The 18,314-nt window shown below is 40.5% G+C and overlaps 1 protein-coding gene and 1 long non-coding RNA gene across 5 annotated transcripts in view; one reads left to right on the top strand and one right to left on the bottom strand.

The window, feature by feature from the left end:
- Positions 1 to 9,733, bottom strand: part of prox1a (prospero homeobox 1a) — a 35,848-nt gene extending 26,115 nt beyond the window's left edge. Inside the window, exons 1-2 of one of the 4 annotated variants that reach the window (XM_043262893.1) lie at positions 8,340 to 9,733; positions 3,146 to 4,941 (exon numbers count right to left, since the gene is read on the bottom strand). In XM_043262893.1, coding sequence (XP_043118828.1) covers positions 3,146 to 4,873 — 1,728 coding nt within the window. In that variant the 5' untranslated portion in view covers positions 4,874 to 4,941; positions 8,340 to 9,733. Of the gene's footprint in view, positions 1 to 3,145; positions 4,942 to 7,390; positions 7,528 to 7,556; positions 8,132 to 8,339 lie in introns of those variants that run through there. The other 3 variants (XM_043262892.1, XM_043262895.1, XM_043262894.1) reach the window with 3 other exon arrangements.
- The window catches only part of LOC122361848, a 63,065-nt gene that overhangs the window by 41,661 nt on the left and 3,090 nt on the right, over positions 1 to 18,314 (top strand). The gene's annotated exons all lie outside the window — the stretch shown is intronic.

Genomic DNA, 18,314 nt, shown 5'->3' on the forward strand with positions numbered 1-18,314 from the left:
GCCCAGCCATTTCCTCTGCAAATTAACGGCTTTATAATTTATCAAAAATGAAGATGCATGTGGGGCTAAATCAATGGGCCCCCACAAGGTCAATTAAGAGGCTCACCCAGCGCTCGCCTGCCCCCCCCCATTCGCTATAAAGCATGGCACCGTCATGGCAGCTCGCACCGAATACGCTACCTCACCGTGGCTGTTATGTAAAACGATAAGCACTGGAACGGTCGCAAGTTAGAATAACAACAATAAATGCATTTACATGTAAGGAACAGTGAAAATGGACTGTCTGTGCAATTTTCAACAGTGAGCCTCTTTAATAATGGTGTGTATGTAGATTGACGTGTTCCTTCTGCCAAGAGAGGAGGAGAGGAGGAGAACCCTAGGTGACCTCCATTAGGCTGATAGGGAAGACCAAAAGAGCATTACTCTCTTTCCTACCATCTGTCATAATGCATACAGCAAATAACAGCAGTGAATGACAGCGAGGGAGGGAGAGAGAGAGAGAGAGTTAAGCTGTCTTTTTCACAACAAGTCAGATTTTTCAAGGACCTAAAGGCTCATTTAAAAACCAAGAGAAGGGAAAAGCCCAAGCAGCGGGGCCGCTTCTCAAAAGTGCTTCTTCATGAAATGGAGCGAATAATAGGCCGTGTTGGAGCCTGGAACGAGAGGGCTGATAAACACCTTCATAGTTTTCTTTTTTTGTTTTTTTTTGTCGAGAGAGATTAATCACATTGAGATGCTCTTTAATCTAATGAGCGTCGCACGTTGAAAGCAGTGAGGAAGCGTCGCCACTGCTCAATCTCTACGCAGTATTTACAGAGCCACGATTATATCAGTTCATTCTGCCCTTCCTCTGCTCTGTTAACAACATTCATAAATCCCAGGTATCTCATTACTCAGTGCCATTAACATTCAAGACATTTACTTTTAAATAAAACAAACAGTCACGGATCTTGGGAACAATGTGTTGAGGATGACTCGAAAGGCTTGACTCAACTAACGCACATTTCCTACAAGTAGACCTGGCTTCCAAGAAAAATACAGCTGTTTCTAGGATACGTAAATATGCGAAATGACAAAATAGATCGAGTAAACACTGGCCCACTCAGTGTAAGACAAGCCGGCCCATAGTCAACATGAATGAAGGACATAATGCAAACATGAATATGAAGTATTTCAGGGGAGGAGAAAAATGGGGCAGCTGTGGTTTATAGCCAAATGAGATACTACATAAACAACGCCACCGTAGATGCACTGCATCATCAGGCTTTTTTAGGTCTGGTTTTGTATTAAGCATGTTGCATGTAAGGGAGACAATAACTAGTGAAACGTGATCCAACAGCCAGGTGTAAGGAGAGAAAGGAGGGAAAAAGGACATAGGGATGCTAAATCCATAAATTAATGCTAGACATCTGTTCAGCAATACGAAAGATTAGAGCAACAAATGTACTACAGCAGAGACTTTAGCTCTTGCTTAGAAAGATAGAATAGGAAGCGTTTTCAGATTTGTCGGCAGGACAAAAAAAATAAATACTTTGATGAATAACTTGGCAATCTTCTGCCATAAAAATATATAAATCAGAACGGACTCAAATTGTGTCATTTCACTGGCAAAGTGATTTTGAAATCGAGAAGGTCTTTTATTAAACCACTTTGGCAAGCGAGTTTGAAAAGTGATCTGAGCGATGTCTTCATAGCGCACGTTTTCTTTGCTTCGCTTTAATTGATGAAACCTGAATCTATGTGCAATAGCTGCCTCAGCACTTGAGCATGGAGCTAGCGCAACCGTGAACCTCTGTCCTCGTCTACTATATTAGACATGCAAACTGGCTTCACCTGCCGCCCACCCCCACCCCATTCTTACAACAGCCCTGTGCCAGAGCTGTTCGGTCTCTCTATATGCAAATGATGGGGGAAACTGAACAAGGCTATTTTTCTTGAGATGCAAAGAGAGCACGTGACAAGGAAGATCATGCTGCCCATGGCTGAAGATAATTGGCTGCTTGTTTCTTCTAGAATTTGAATAGAAATTCATATTTGATTAAACACCCTATTTTGCAAATATTGAGAAGTTGTTGTTCAGGTCCCAACTGTGCAGGTGTGCAAGTATACTTACAGAAATAATAGACTCTGTCTGAACTGAAGAGCGCTTACTTGGTGAAGTCTCTTTGCGTCGTTTGGATCAACTATTTTGCTAGTTAATTATAATAAATAATGCAGTCATTTAATTATTAAATGAAATCATTTAATGTTTAATCTTCAGATTCAAAAGTTACTGTTAAATACTTTATATTGCCGATTTAGTTTTGTTCGTTTTGACTTGATGAAAAGCTTATCAAAAATCTAGTAGCCGTTTGGCAAAAGGTTAAAAAGAGAGAAAGGGATGAAAGAAAAGCAGCTACCTGCAAACACCTGTTCACACCAGAGAAACAGGATAAAAAGAAAAGACCTACTGCCAGGCAACAGATATCAGTGTACCTTTGCCTAAAGCAAGCTGGTGCTGTTCATAAGAAATAGGCTTTGTTGTTTTCTTGAGCTCACATATAATGTAAAATAAAGGAAGAATTAATTTTTAAAATTACGCAGCTCAACAGTAGGGACATTTCTTACCCTTGTTGCCTGTTAACACCAGCTGAGCACGAATCCTCCTAAATGAAGCGCCCCTCCACTGACAAGAGATCTTTTACCATCCTTCTAACACAACTTTCTAGGGCCTCTAAGCAAAGGATCCCACTTGTCCTTTTACTTCCTGGCTTTGAAATATGATTTGCTTTGAGCATTTATGTACAAAGTCTTGCATGTGCTGTGATGAAAGAGAGGGTTTTATTGTGAGTCTCCCTGTGATAGTGTGAGAACAGAGAAGATGGGAGGTATCTTAGCCACGGCGGGGCCTTTCAGCACTTCTCCATATAGCGCACACTTAAAAGCCTCCATCCACTGAGCTCTTTTTAATCTTTGGACTACTAGAGGAACACTGATTGTGAGTGTGCCAATTAATGGAGATTCATTGAAATTAAGTTTACATCTTTCAAGATTTATCTGTCATTCATATGGTATTAAAGCTGCACTCTCATCAGAGCTATTTTTTATCTAAACAAATAAAATAAAATGCAATGCAATTGAATTTTTTTTTTTTTAAAAAGGATATTGTACTTCCTGAATATGGAGAGATGTCAGACATGTCCTGAAGGTCTCCGCACTCTGACTTGATTAGGGACAAGGACAAGCCTTCATTCCCTGGGTGTGTTGGTGAGATGGAACGATGGTGGCTGAGGTGGTTAGACGACATCTTGGTCCGTAGGCTGGTGGTCTCTCTGGACAGATCCAGAGACTCGGGAGAAGACCTATCCTTTCCTGGGTAAGGCCCTGTTGGGGCACCTAAGGGGCTCTGAAAAGGGTAGCCCATTAGAGGAAGGGGGAAAGGATGGCGGAAAGAGGGAGGACTAAAGCCCATTGTGGTAGATAAGGGTGAGGGGTGCAGGGAGGGATGGTGGTGAGCCCCAGGTGTGGGAAGAGACCCAGTCTGATCTGAGGAGTTCTTTCTCACTACCAAAGGCAGGGCTTCTGTTTGGTCATTCGAGTTGGGCACCTGCATGCTAGCAAAAGTGTCCAGGGGATTAGGAATGATGACATCACCGAAACATTGCAAGCGCTGGTTGGCAGTATGGAAATTTGGGTTCTCTCCATTGACTGCGAAACGATCAGGGGGCATCTGCAGGGGTGGGAAAACCTGAGGAACTGGGCGTGGAGGCTTAGCGAAGACCTTCACCACGGTGTCCACTACTTGGGACATTGCTGTATTGAGCTCTTGTTTTAGTGTCTCTGCTAGCTGTTTGCCCTCTGCATGCATGGAGGTTGGTCCCTGGCTCTTTCCTCGTGAGCCATCACGTTTGGGTTTGTCCCCCTCTGTTGCCATGGTCTGCTCTCGAATAAGTGCGCATGCTCGATCCAGGAAGTGCCCCGGATCCACATCAGACATCTCGTTGTCGGAGCGATCTGGGACAGAGTCATGGGCGCGATTGTCCATTCTGTCAGAGCGCATGCTGTCTTCAGAGATGTTTCCATCTTCATCATTCTCAGAGTCAGTGCTATCGTAAATCTGGTAGAACTTCTCTTGCAGTTGCCGGAGCTGCTTCTGCATGTCCTCCAACTGCAGTTTCAGTTGCCGGCGCTCTTCGTGTTTCTGCTCTTTGCGCGCAGAGACGAGTTGCTGGAAACTCTGCTGCTGCTGCTGTGGTAGTTTCTGCTTGCGCTTGTTTTCCCGGTAGTTCTCACGAGGACTCGGGGGCTGGGCTGCCCCCTCGCGCTCATTATCACCTGCACGGAGCGTGACGCTAGGTGAATGGCTCATCCCACGGATGATGTTCTCCACCCGGGCTCGTTTGGCCCTAAGATGCTCATCTGTTAGCCTCTCCATTTCAAATTGGGTCATGGAGGGCCTGTTGAATGGTGAAAGGCACTCCTGAGGGCTGCCCCGTGAGGAATTGCTGCAAGCATCCTCCTGCTGGATCTCTGAACCGGTGCTCGAGAGGCCACTTCCCTGGAAATTAGGCTCACTGCCTCCATTTTTGGTCAAATTGTTTTTCAGAAGTTGGGAGATGATGGTTGCCCCCGGAAAGGGCATCATAGCGTCTTCATAAGAGTTCGCCCTCTTCAACAGCTTGCGAAGCACGTTGGACTTCTCGCCGTCTGCGTGCTGCACCACAGAACACTCAACATCCTGATCGGAACCGTGGGGATTCATGGCACTAAGAAAGGTTGCTTTTCCTCGGGTGAAAACCACAGATGCTTGCCCAACAGTCCTCTTCACTCCTATGTCAACTCTTCTTCTCTTGGTTTGTCTGCTTAAGAGGGATGTGCTGTCATGGTCAGGCATCACTGGAACTGTTATTGTGCCATCTTTGAAAGCCTGTCAGCTGGGCACAGCTCGAGAACCCTGGGAACCTAGCCAAAAAGAAAGGACTGATGAATAATTTTCTTTATATGTCTCCAAGTTTCTTGTGGCCAATGTTAAATGCAATCTGAAATCGGCTAATGTTTTAGAGAACAACACAGAATGTATTAAAAGTATCTGAAGTCAGCCTATAGTATACTTAATAAAAAATGCCAAAGAGGTTGACCGCAAAAACTATATAAAAAAGGATCAGTTACAAACCTGTCATTCAAATTATTTGAATAATATATTCAAAAAAAAAAAAAAAAAAAGACATTGTACACAAATCTATGTAGAGCAAAACTAAATCTCACGTAAGAACCGGTTAAAAATCACACTGCTCTGTTTAGCCAGACATGTACTGCCACTATTGTGCTCACACAGCCAACTAGCAGGCTTTGTTCACTTTGGTAAGTTTTGAGGTACCCTTGATATTTGCAAAGACACTTAGCGGCCATAATATTATCTTTTAGAGATTAGCAAGCATATACTGTATGTTCCCTCATCTAATTAAAAAAATCACAATACAGCAAGTAGGCTATAATACACCTCATCAATTAAATTCTGGGTTTACAAAAACAATTGGTTCACGGTCGATCAAATGAATTCAAAGCAAACCCCTTTTGTGGATAATATAGTGTAATAAAAGCCAGTTTTACAAGTTGACGGTGATTTAAGTTTGGCCAACATTGTACATGGCGCTCAAATCAGATGATAATAAGTACGAGTTCTCCGTGCATATTAAAAAGGCAAATATGTAGCTTTGCTAGTTATGAATGTAACGCACTTTAAATAGACTAGGGTATTTCATCTCGCACTGAGCATAAAGTGCACAGCTTTGCTAAGCAGGTATTGAATAACGCGACGACTTCCTCCAAACATACAAATAAAATGTTATAGGGAAAAGAAAAAGTTCAATAATTAGCGTCTTCATATTGACCAGCACGGCCACCGTTTTCAAATATCCAGAATAAATATTTAATAGCCTATACTGTGAGTTACATACACCATATAAGACGTAGCCTAAAACTTAAAACAACTGTGCTTCAAGACGCAACAATTAACAGTCGTAGAATAACATTTACAATATTAAAACAAATCGGAAATACTTATAGGCGCCTATTTTGTCACTATATATAGACGCCTGGCAATTAAAAAAAGGGCAACAAAAACTGTTATTTTAAGACGTCTTTCACCTCGTGCGGCCACTGCGTCCAAAGCGCGCTTCTTCTCTCCAAAAATGTCAAACTGTTCAACTTCAGTTCAAAAAGTTGCGATAGAAAGCGTGATTCACAGTACATACGTTAACACACACGGTTCGTCTGCTGCGTTAAATAGCCAAAACATTTAGTCACCAGCAAGTTCTCGGATATCGCAGTTTTGAACCTTTAAAGACCCAAGAACCCCCCCATTCGGTCTCCCGGCCAAAGCCGAAAACCCCTAAAAAAGGCTAGATATAATCAGTAACACCTTTTTTTTTTTTTACAGTCTCTTTTCATCAGTAACATTAAAATTTATATATTGTTTAAAATACCCTAAGTTGGAAAGTTTAAGATTAGTTCATAGCTAGAAATGTCATAAAAGTTTAAGACAATTATGATTTATATTTTTTTTTTCTGCTCGGAGCCCTGATTGAAACCCCTGCCTTAAGAGGAATAGAGAGTAAAACACTGCACCTCCGACCTAAAATATTTTATAAACAACGACATGCGTGACATTCATTTTGACACTAAACATCTGAAACAGACTTTGCGGCTTTATATACGCCGGCGATTCTTTCCTAAACATGCGATTTTGATGCAGCCGTAAACTGAAGCGAAGCTTTGATGTATCTGGCTTTCACGTCAGAAAACGATGATGATGATGATGAAGTAACGCGTCAAGCTGGAGTGGCAGTAAAAGTCAGAGGCTCAGTATAAGCTAACGCTCCTAAAAATAAAGGTTCATTAGGGGTTCCCGGTTTCAGCAAATAGCCACGGTTTTATCAAGAAGCAGTATTTTGCAGCCGGCAGTTTAGAAGATGAAAAAAGTTCTCGATATTAGCGTACATTATAGGTTATTCACTTCACTGTCTCCACTGTTTCTCGGCTCTTTAAAGCAGTAGGCTATAACGTGCTTTCTAAACATCTAACGTATAACAAGCTCTTTGCGAAACTTAAAAGATTCTCCTATGACACGAGTCTTCTACCGAAACCTTTATTTTTACGTCATACCGTAAATTCAGCGAGCGCATCTATGTAAATGACGCGGTAATTTGTTATTGCCATAAAACAACAGACGACCGACAAAAAAAAGCAAACGGAAGTCACAAAGATACAGAAAATGTAAAAACGGTATTAACGCCACAAAAAAAAAAAACGATCGCGAAGAATAAGCGGCAAGTTGAGAACCGAACGTAAATGTTTCGCGTCGCTTCTCCAAAGTCGGCGAGCAATATCACAAGAGCGCATTTATACTTACTTTACGGAAAACGTAAGGATGCAGTCCCTTTAAAACGACACGGGTTTATGATAAAGTTACCAGCAGCACGAAGAGCGCGAACGATAAAGCGATACGGCGCATCACACGAAAAGTCATCAGCAGTAGAAGAAAACTCAGCGCCAGCGCAAATGACAAGGTTACTTACTCTGAAGATGAGAGCGAATTGAGCTTCTTCGCGATAGTGTAACAGAGAATACGGAGGGTTGTTCGCCCTGTGATGAATATTGTAATTTCTCGGGACAAGCGAGAGCGAAGAGAGTGAGATAGAGAAAGAGCTCTTGTGCGCCGCTCCTCTCTCTGCATGAAAACTGTATGTCTCAGCGCACGCGGCCAGGAGGAGGCTGAGAGCGCGCGCTCGCACCAACAAGATTCACTTTAAGACGCGGCTGAAGGAAGCAGGAAGACGGCGCGTCATAATCATCGTGATGTAACGCTCGCACCTACCAATAAGAGCAGTCCGCTGGATTTAGAGGAATACAAAACAAGTGAAGTTGAAGACTCCGCTCGAGCAAAAACGAATGATACGGGGACCTTTGTGGGATGTCTGTAAGGATATGCACTTTTTCCAAAATATGTTCTCTGTGTGGATTTTGTTAAAGTTATTCTTTACATTTTTTCGTACAAGCGCTGTTTGGGCTGACTGAAATGTATAACACTCCTTCAGTATAGGTGCATGCTCAGCATGATGCGTTTTAAATATAAATCGCACCTATGTGTACTATTAAGTGCCCTTGCAATGCAACTTTAATTTTTTTTCCAGAAAATTAAATATATATATATATATATATATATATATATATATATATATATATATATATATATATATATATATATATATATATAATTTCCGTATTTTTACAATATCATGCAATTCAAAAATGCGAATAGTATATTTCATCACCATGTTTAAAAATAAGACCCAACTCACAACATTCATGAGATGTGGTATGCAGGCCCCGAGAAGTGACCGCAGCCTCGACCTCGTGCGTGCCTGGGTTCGTGAAAATAGTTTTGCCTGCCAAGGTTGTCTTTGAGCTATGGGCTTCTTTCTACTTAAGACCTTGCTCTTACTTTAGATCCCTCCTCCTAGCCTCCACAGTCAACAGATGAAGAATATGCTCAAGCTTTGACATGATCTTATTGTTATCTGAATACGGTTAAATGGACTTCTTCCTAATCGGATAAAAACGTAAGATTATCCCCAAAACGCACGGGATGTTTTCATTGTAAATTAAGTCATGTATCCATCATTTGTGCTTTTATGACTAAGGCAAGCGTACATAAATAACCAGCATTTTGTAAGCGGCCCCTATCTTTAATGAACGTTCGACTGATATAATAAAAGAGAACAGTAGTCTATTGTCTATCCCAAGTTTGATTTGCGCACAGAAAATGTTGCTTTGCAGCACATGTGAACATTACCAATTAACTCGCATTTACAGCTGTCTTTGAATTAACACGCTAAAATAAAGTTCTGCTTTATGGAAGAAAAAAAAACCCCATAGGATTATACGGACACATTATTTAGAGAGCCATTAGCCAATCAAATGTTGATTTCTCACCATCCTATCAGGTGCTTCAGCATGTAAGCAGATTTCTCAAAGCCTTAACCTACTTTTCTGCAGTCGCCGTTCCTGCTCTTTGTCGAAATTAAAAAGTGTATTCAGAACGCAGCACATTACTGGTTTTCCTCAATAAACGTAGAAGTTTTCCCCCTCTTCTTTTTTTTTTAATAGTGGTTTTAAAGCCACCGCATTGCGTTCTTTGACAGCTCGTTTAAACGAGATGTGAAGTGACCCAGCACAGCATCGTGAGCAACGATTGAAACATTTTTTATTGATGCTAAACAAATCATATCATGCCAGCCTACATGTAAAATAAATCAAGCAGTTCGTGTGATGCCGGACGTAATTAATTGCGGTACCCTAAAAAAACCCCGCTATTGAAAAATCCTCCAAAGAACATTTCAGTGGTCTCATTCATTCCAAAGCATGTTTGGGCTGTCAGAGCAAATGACAGCGGCGCAGCTGTTTGACCTATTAATGAGATTATTTACTGTACGTGTTGATCAAAATTCTTGAGCAAATTTGGGTTAGAAAAGCCATCTGCAAATGCATTCAAAACCAAACTTGTTACAGTAATTACTGTTATTATTAGACAAATTATTACGCGCATTATTATTATTTTCGATTATTATAGCTTGCGTTATTATCCATATCGCCGATTTTAGTATGTGATGTATTTTTAATAACATGCGTCCCTCGAGATTTTTACCTGATGGTGAGTATTCCCCCCCCGACAGCATTCCGTACAAGCATTATGTGTTTTATTTTTATTCTTAACTTCTTTTAAAAAAAAAACTTAACAACAACAACTTTCCTTCAAGTTTAGAATAGGATTCAATCTCGCAGCAACAAGCCTTTTTCTTTTCCTTGAACGAGGACAAAAGGAAAGGCGTGTTGTTCGCTCAGTTTCCATGTCGCAAGCAAATGTTATTGTGAGTGAATAAACGACTGGGAAGGCAGGATTTTTAGCCGCAGTGAATTTCTTTTCCAAAACAGGTGTTCCAACTTATTTTGTTAGCATCTTTCCCCAAAGGCACACTCGGAGTGCGAGCTTAGTGGAAAAATACATGACAACATTAAAGCAGTGGTGTTTGGAGAAGGAAAACGCCTCTTAGGTGTAGAGGAAACCTGTTTATTAACACCGCCACCTCTGATCTCCCTGTCACCTTTCTGCTGGACGCCCGGGCGCTGGATGTCTTGGACCCGCTCGCGTTTCCCGAGGGAAAAAGACCGGGCACTTAAACCTCGCATCGAATAGCGCAATAAATGTTAAAAGTCTGCGGAAAGTGATTGTTTCCGTTTTGCGCAACGATTTAATAGCCGTCGATGCCTTTGCAAAGTTGGACGACTCTTGCGTTAAACCGTAGTTAGAAACACAATGTTGAATGCATTTACAGAGAGTGAGGAAAAAAATAAACGAAACTTTATCTCAGCAAATTGACCGCGCCGCTTTCTCGACGCCGTCTGTTTGAGAAGACAGCGTGCTCACCTGCTCTCCCACAGACCTTTTTTTTCTCCACTCAGCCCACAGATATTACGAGAAAAGAAGTGCTTGAAGATGTCGACGTGAATTAGGCTGCTTGTTTGAATTTAGATACGTTTTGTTGTTTGGAACGGCACGAGAGTTTAATTCTAATAGCGTTACAACTTTATTCGCTTTCTGCCTCTGAGTTTCAGCATCCGTCCTGCGCTGGAGAGCTATCAGTTAGGCTCGACTCCGCGTGCAGCCTGCATCTCTCCACTCTGTGAATTATTTAATGGCTTTAAGGATGGTGACATTTTTAAAGAAAATGACCGTCGGTAATTATCGGATGGGTTCTGTCTCGCGCGGTTCGAGTGGTTTTTTTTGGCGCCCCTAGCGCATGTTCAGCGGCTGCGCGAAGTACCTTAAAACGTCCTAAATAAACACTAACGATTTCGTTGCGTGGTATCGCGATAAATGATAACAGCGCTTGCGTTTACTGACGCGCAGTCCGATACTGACCGCGCTGGAAGAGCTGTTGCTATGGTTACGAGCGTTCCGGCGGGTTCTGTTCGCGAGCGTTTACATTTAGCGCGAATATAACTTGCGATCAAATTGTTGATTAAAACAAAAAAAATGCATTTTGTTGTTACGCCCCCGTGCTCCTGTTAGGCTAATCATTTTAGTTGAGTGAGATTTTAGTGGTTTATTTAATTTTATGGTTTACGTAATTATTTTTGTAGTCTAAATAAAGACATATGCTTGCTTTTAGACCAGAATGTATGACTTTACCCCAGTGACATATTTCATTTTCTATGTCTTGGTTCAATTGAGCTGTTTATTTAAAAAAAAAAAAAAAAAAATTAAACAATCTAGCCTTCTGTTTTTTGGTGGCAACATCTAAAGGCCATCCAGAATCACATTGGATTTCTGTTCTATTTAACGCGTTTTGCTCAGGATAAGTTTGTGCTGTGGTGTTTCCAAGATGAGTCAGTTATTCATAGTAAGCTGGCGCAGTTTGCATAACCGACTGAGAGAGGGTTTGTATAACTTTAATCCATCCCACAGTTAGAGCATACATTTATTCAAAGGACCAAAGTTGATATCCCAAATAAATTAGCAATTCAGATGCAATATCAACAAACAAGGCCAAAAAAAAGAAGTCAACTGGGCTTCATATGTCACTTCTGTGGATTACAGATGTCCTGGGGGCTAGTGGTAAAGAGAGGATCAGTGGGATAGACTGCCAACAGATAAACAGTATCTAATGCTGTGTGGACACTGACGTTGCCCTTTCATTCTGATCTATGACCTGCTACCTGAACCCTAACGCGAGACACCATGGAAAAACTGCTCTCAAATGTACTTTAAAGCTCAAACAAACAAAATCCTCGAGCACTGGCGTAAGTTTATGCGCTCTGCAGGACATTTTCGCAAGACTTTTGCCTCAAAGTCTCTCTGCTGATGTGGCAGCAATATGCGTTTCTTTGTCTCTAGTTGTGAAGCACTGCATAATTGTAATATTAGTCTTGTTCCATAATATTCTATCACGTCTCTGAGCAGAACAGATAATATCCTCCACCTTACTAATCACGCTGAAATTGAAAGGCCATATGAGGCAAAGAGAATAGAAGGGGAGAGATGTAATAAGACTAGATTAGGGGTGACAGCACACAAGAATAGATATAAAAAGGGGAATATTACTGCACTGTAGATGCTGTTGTGCACAAATTCAGTCAGCTTCCAGGGGCCATCAAGATTCAGGGAGTAGCTATTATTCTACACATTAGCGCAGGCTAGCTAAAAGCTCTTATGCTTGAAGGGGTCTTGGAGGTCTTCAGGAAAAAGGATGTGGCACTAAGAGTGGGCAGTGTTTAAGAGACCCCTGGTACTCCGCGAAAATGGGAGGCTCTCGATGTGACAATGTGACATGCCTGATTCATTTACAAGACTGTCGGAGCAGGGAATCGAATATGGTATATCGGGACGTGAAAACGATGTTACGACATGTAACCATTACCGTCACTCTGAAAAGTAAGGAGGGAAAACAAAAGAACAGGCTGATGGCCAGATGTGAGGTAACAGAATATGATGGCTTTACAGCATGTAAGGTGTTTAACGTGCGTTCCCTTTAATGTGACTGAAGTAAGTTCAGGACTCTTGTGGGACTGATGAACCCCAGGCTGTGCTATCAGATATAACGGCTTAATTCTACACGATTATACCTACTGTTTACTGGTAAACACTAACAATCAATGCTGTTTTTGTGCCATGGACAGAGTGAAGCCTTAATGCAAACACACTCTAGGTTGAAAGGTCACTTTCTTCAGCTAAAAAAAGCGGTAGCGGGATCGAAAGAGAGAGAGAGAGCGATCTTCGTTAGGTAGAAATGGATAGAAAAAAATTTGATTGAAAAGAAAGCCATGTGCACTTTCCATATCTAGTGGAATATAAGGTTTAAATCGCAGGTAGTTTGGGTCAGCAAATGCTCAGCATCATGAAAATGACAGATAAATACGTTACTTCGAAATCCTCCTCTTTTTGTCTGTCTCAAGGCGCACAAAACAATTTAGGAAGACTTTTAAAATTATTCATTTGTGCAACCTCCAAAAACAATCCCAACGTTTTAACCGGTTGCTTATTCCATAGTGTCCATATGTATTTATTCATTTCTCTGCTGTGTTTTTTCCCCTTAAATTCACTGCCGAGGTCTTAAACTTAACACGTAATTACACAATCGTGAGCCCTGCCTGTGATAAGCTTTTGAATGAATGAGTAGCCGCTGAGACTAAATTGCTCTCGCTCTCCTGCTCCCTCCTGTCGCGTCTGGCCGTTAGGTCAGGGTTTGAGGCGAGTTGGCAGTGCGGAGAGGACCAGGCCTGGCCCCGTGCCTCAGTGCCTGCGGGACCCTACCCAGACTGCCACGGCCCCTCTGGCCTTCAGAATGAATAGAGGTCTTCAGACACCAGTGCACTGAACTGAGGCAGCCTTTTCAGCAAACAATCCTATCTGCTTCCTCTCCACTCCAGTCCTCCTGCAACTTCACTGAACTCGTCCAGTTTGTCAGGGGGGCTTATTTTTTGTTGTTTTATTTCCATGTTTCCCACTCTGTGAAGAAGAAGGAAAAAAAAAAGACCTAGAATGCTGGAAATGGCCCCGAAAAAAATACTGAGGGGAGAGGACCTTTTGAAAGGGTTGTTGCATCACGGTGTTAGCCTTGATGAAATTGTCAGCTCATGCATGTGCTTGTGGATCTGAATAAAATGAAAATAAACACGTTGTTGCTATTTAATGGATTTTTTTGAAGAGCATATTTGCTTAAAACACGAGAAAAAAAAAATCCTTTTTACAGTCTGATCTGTTGATCTACATGATATGGAAAATTGTTTGGGGAAATGTTCATTTATGTGTACATTTCATAAGAGAGATCACAGGTTCGGTTGCTTATTCGGCTGTGTTCATCAACTTCTGCATTGCATGCATTAGAAGAAAGAAAAGGAAACGCTAGCCAGTTAAACAACGCTTAGTTTGAAATTATTTGAGCTACATTTTTGTATAAAAGCACTGTTCACTTGAGCATCATCATCACAGAGAGACTGTTCAAATGATGTCACAATATATTATTCTGCGCGCTATGAACACTTCAATAGCAAAAATAGATGACAGAGATCCGGAGAATGAATAATCACAAAAACAATAGACAATTAGTGTTCATCCCCTGTTTTTTTTTTTATCAAATTGCTGAACACATAAATCGCTACTGAGAGAGTCCTTTAGGAATTTTTTTTCCTCCTATAAAAATGAGGATAAAGGATTAATTCGAACGTCCAGAAAGTAGGCCAGTCATGGGCTCTACAGCAGCGCACTTAATGAAAATCAATTAGGATTATCCTTATTCTTCCCTTCAATGAAATCACAATACACTTTGCCTCTTTCTTCCGACAAGCACGTAAGGAAAAGCCTTAGGCTGTTTGGACGGTAACAAGGATGTTACGACGACATAATATAGTGAAAATATGTAAATAATTACTAATTAGGCTTATGTTCACTCTACCTGAATGAAATTTGTCTTGAAGGAGGACATGATACTTTACTTACTGTACTGAGCATGCAACGGTTAATGCCTGATTATGTTAATGCAAGTACTAATATGTCTATTTCTGACTCTGGATCAAATAACGCACTGTTTAAATTGACTCAAGTGGTAATCTATTTGATTAGGGGTGGAGCCACGTCAGGTCACGGCTGTAAGCAACAATGTCTGCGTTTAGTTGGCAGAAAAGGAGATTTGTGTCCATTTGATGATGGGTTAGAAGGTTAGAAAGGTATAGGATTATTTTTGCTGCAGTTTAACACTTAAATGAATAGAAAAATGGCTATGTCTAGGCATTCATCGTCTTATTTGTATTCATAGTATATGCCACGTTTCTTTGAGGATTTTAGTTGGATAATGGCATCCTGCTGGAATTTGGACAAATCAAATGTTGATCTTGCATCAAAATAAATCAATTTGTGATTAAAATTATGGATCAGTCTCAGATTCCTTTGAAACGTCCACTAGTCAAAAATTAGGGATTCATTCTAATGCAAGGGTTTCAGAGCGTGCTGCATTTATTTGGGTCATTTTCCATGGCTTGGTAAAACGGAGAGGTTTTTTTGGCCACCCATCCACCATATTAAGCACCCCACCTGCTGATGATTACCCATAAACACTTCTTTCTGCTGAGATGTACCTGGCAATTAGTCTTTGAAATGCCCCATGCTTGATTTACCTTAGCAGTACAGGTGAATGGCGATGCACTCAAACTGCTCGACCTCTCGTGGTGCTTTGCGGTTTGTTTACAAGCTTTTTTTTGGCGCTGAAATGAAAAACAGAAGGGAAAAAAAACGGTGTACGGGATGCTTATAATTATTCTCCCAGAAGATTTGCTTCCGTAATTACAATGCGATACTGACATTTAGAAAAATGCATAGAGGTCCGCTCGGAGCTGCCATGTGAAATATAAATACGTGTTATTATAGTTTGTAATATGGCCTGCGTCATAGATGTATAAGAATAAATGACAGTGCAGTTCTTCAAAGCTGTATTAGTTCAAAACATCAGTGAAACGGGAAAAAAAAGACCATGTGGTCTTTTTCTGAACAGTGGTGTGGGCATGTACAGAAAGCAGGACATCTGGCTGGTGTACAGTGGCAACAGGTATTGTTGTTTTTGAATGGAATCTATGTTAGTAGGCCTGACTGGTTCACCTCTTACTACTAAATACTAGATAAGAAAGCTTTGAAGAATCATCAGATGGGATCGAGTTTTTAATTTCATAAAAAAACTAATAAAATAATTCATGCAAAGTGCATTTAAATCTAAATTTTCAGTTCGGTATATATGCAGTGTTAATCACATTGTTAACAAGAAGTTTTAAATAATTAAATGAATCAATTAACTGACTGGTTAATCAATTAAAAATAAAAAAGACAGTTATGGCCTGTTTAACCACTTGTTCCACTGGTTAACTGTGAAGGAAAAAAAAACTCACAAAATGCTAACAAAGTTCTTGAAAAATGACATAGAAATGACCAGTAACACTATGAATTTAATTAAATGTTACGTTTTAAAATAGGATGCCTGAATTGATAAATTCTTAATCTTTGTTTTATTTAAAACATTACGCAACTAATAAAAAAATAAAATGCAACCAATTATGGTTTATCTGTAAGTACGGTTATTTAAAGTAACTGTTCCACTCATTAAAAAAAATATATAATAGCTGTAAATTAAACACTGTACAGTTGTCACAGCGTATAGGGACAATATTCCATAATGGCAGCATCACATATATATAATGATGTATACTCGACTGTTTTAAGATAGGAACAGTTGGTAAATCAGTGTCTTTCAGCGAGTGGTGATAATGGATGATAGCGAGAGCGAGGGAGGGAAGAGGAATTAAGCGTGTGTTGTTCCTTATGTTAAGGTGATGTGTTGTTCTGCTCATTACCAATGTTTGACCATATGACACGCATCATCTGAGCGTAATGCATTATCCATGAGCTCAGCCTCTCCAAGGAGCCGGTCGACTTTCTCAACCTGCTCCTTCTGGAGAAAAACAAACAACAGGTGCATGTACCCGTGTCCTCCTCTCTTTCATGTCTTATTCTATCTGCTGCCACCTTATGAGCATGAAAGGCCGCATTGTTGCAGCAGCGAGGATGATTTGCCGGCTAATTTGTTCGGAATATACTGTACTTTGACATGTTTTGAATTGCTCGTGACTGATTGTTTCACTAATCGCCTCTAATCCTTTTATCTGAAGCTTAACTACTTGATCTTAACTAATTTCCTTCCCCTTCCAGTTCCGTACACCTGATTTATGGGCTTGCAGACATGAATTTTGCCCAGGTATAAAAGGAGACCCCCGAACCATAAAGCTGCATCCTTCGTTAAAGCTCTCAAAGACTTCCTAAAGGGAAAAAGTGGTCATTTCTGCTATAAATCATGGCAGCGCATGAGTGAAGGGCAGTGCGCACCTTGTCCGCACACCACCGTGAAGCGTAAAGTAAACCATAACATCCTGCATATTGTGTGTCAGAGCCAGGAGAGGTCACTTCCGGTCGTCTGAGCGCGTGAGCACGTGTCTAAACTACTCTGTCTTCAAACGGGTCTGTCCACTTAAGCCATTTTGAGGAAGAGCTTTTTTTCTCTCTCTTAGTGACTACTTCCTGTCTGAAGAGCTAAATAGGGGAAGTGGTCATTTAACAGAAAGATGGGCCTCTCACTGTCTAATTTTTGCGGCGCTTTGTCTGAGGCAGCGCTGGTACCTGGGGACTAATTTTGGCTTGAAAAATAGTCCCTGCAGGCAAGTCTTGTGTTTTTGGAACGGAAAATACGTGAAGTCTCCCTAATTACTACAGTATGCTCTGATGCCTTATTCTGTGCGTAAAGAGGCATCACAAATCATCTCAAGTTTTTTGATGGATGAAAGTCAAAAGTCACCCCAAGCGGTTTTTAACTTTAAAAAGTTCCATGAGTCAGAACACTTTAATGTTTTGGTTTAAAATCACACCTAAAAACCCTTGTGATATCTTTTGTTATGAGGTAAAAGGGCTTGAGGTTTTTAAGAAAAACTCGGCAACCAACCGACGTGCATTAATGAATTTCGCACATGTTGGAACAACGAACTGAAATAGATATATAGAGGTTCTTGCAAAAGTTTTGTTTTCGTTCTTTTTTTTGTTGTCTTACCAGAAATGTTGGTATAACAGAGCTAATGAATTCACATTGGGAAACACTGTATATTTTTTTTTTCGTATGAATCAGTTTGATTAGTGAATTTAAAACAGAAAGCACTGCCTGTGAAGTATGATTCCTGAACGAGTAACTCGGTCGCACTTTATATTAGGTGTTTTTATTTACTGATATACTTTATTGTGGTCATACTGTTTTGGAAAACACGTTTGTTGCTGTTGAGGTGGGATACGGGTAAGTTTAGAGACAGGTTTGGTGGTATGGGTGAGTTAAGTGTGAGTTGAGGTGTAAGGGATGGGTCAACAATGTAATTATAAATGTAATTACAGAAATTAGATGTAACTATATATAGGTATTTTTAAAAATGTAAAAACGTGTGTACACAATAAGTTAATTGTACCACATTATTGATTTATATATTAATGTAAGTACACGATAGTTAAAGTCACTTAATATGTAATTGACACTTTTTAATAAAAATAATACACAACCACAGTTGTGAGTGCAACTTGCAAGATTCTCACACAAATGACTCATAAGATTCGTTTATAAGATTCGAGTCAAATTCCTTTCGATTCTCTCTTTTTTAAAATATCAAACGCATCTGCTTACGACTTACGATATTGTTGTACA

The sequence above is a fragment of the Puntigrus tetrazona genome, chromosome 17 (assembly GCF_018831695.1).
Source record: "Puntigrus tetrazona isolate hp1 chromosome 17, ASM1883169v1, whole genome shotgun sequence".
In the NCBI taxonomy this organism is placed as follows: Eukaryota; Metazoa; Chordata; class Actinopteri; order Cypriniformes; family Cyprinidae; genus Puntigrus; species Puntigrus tetrazona.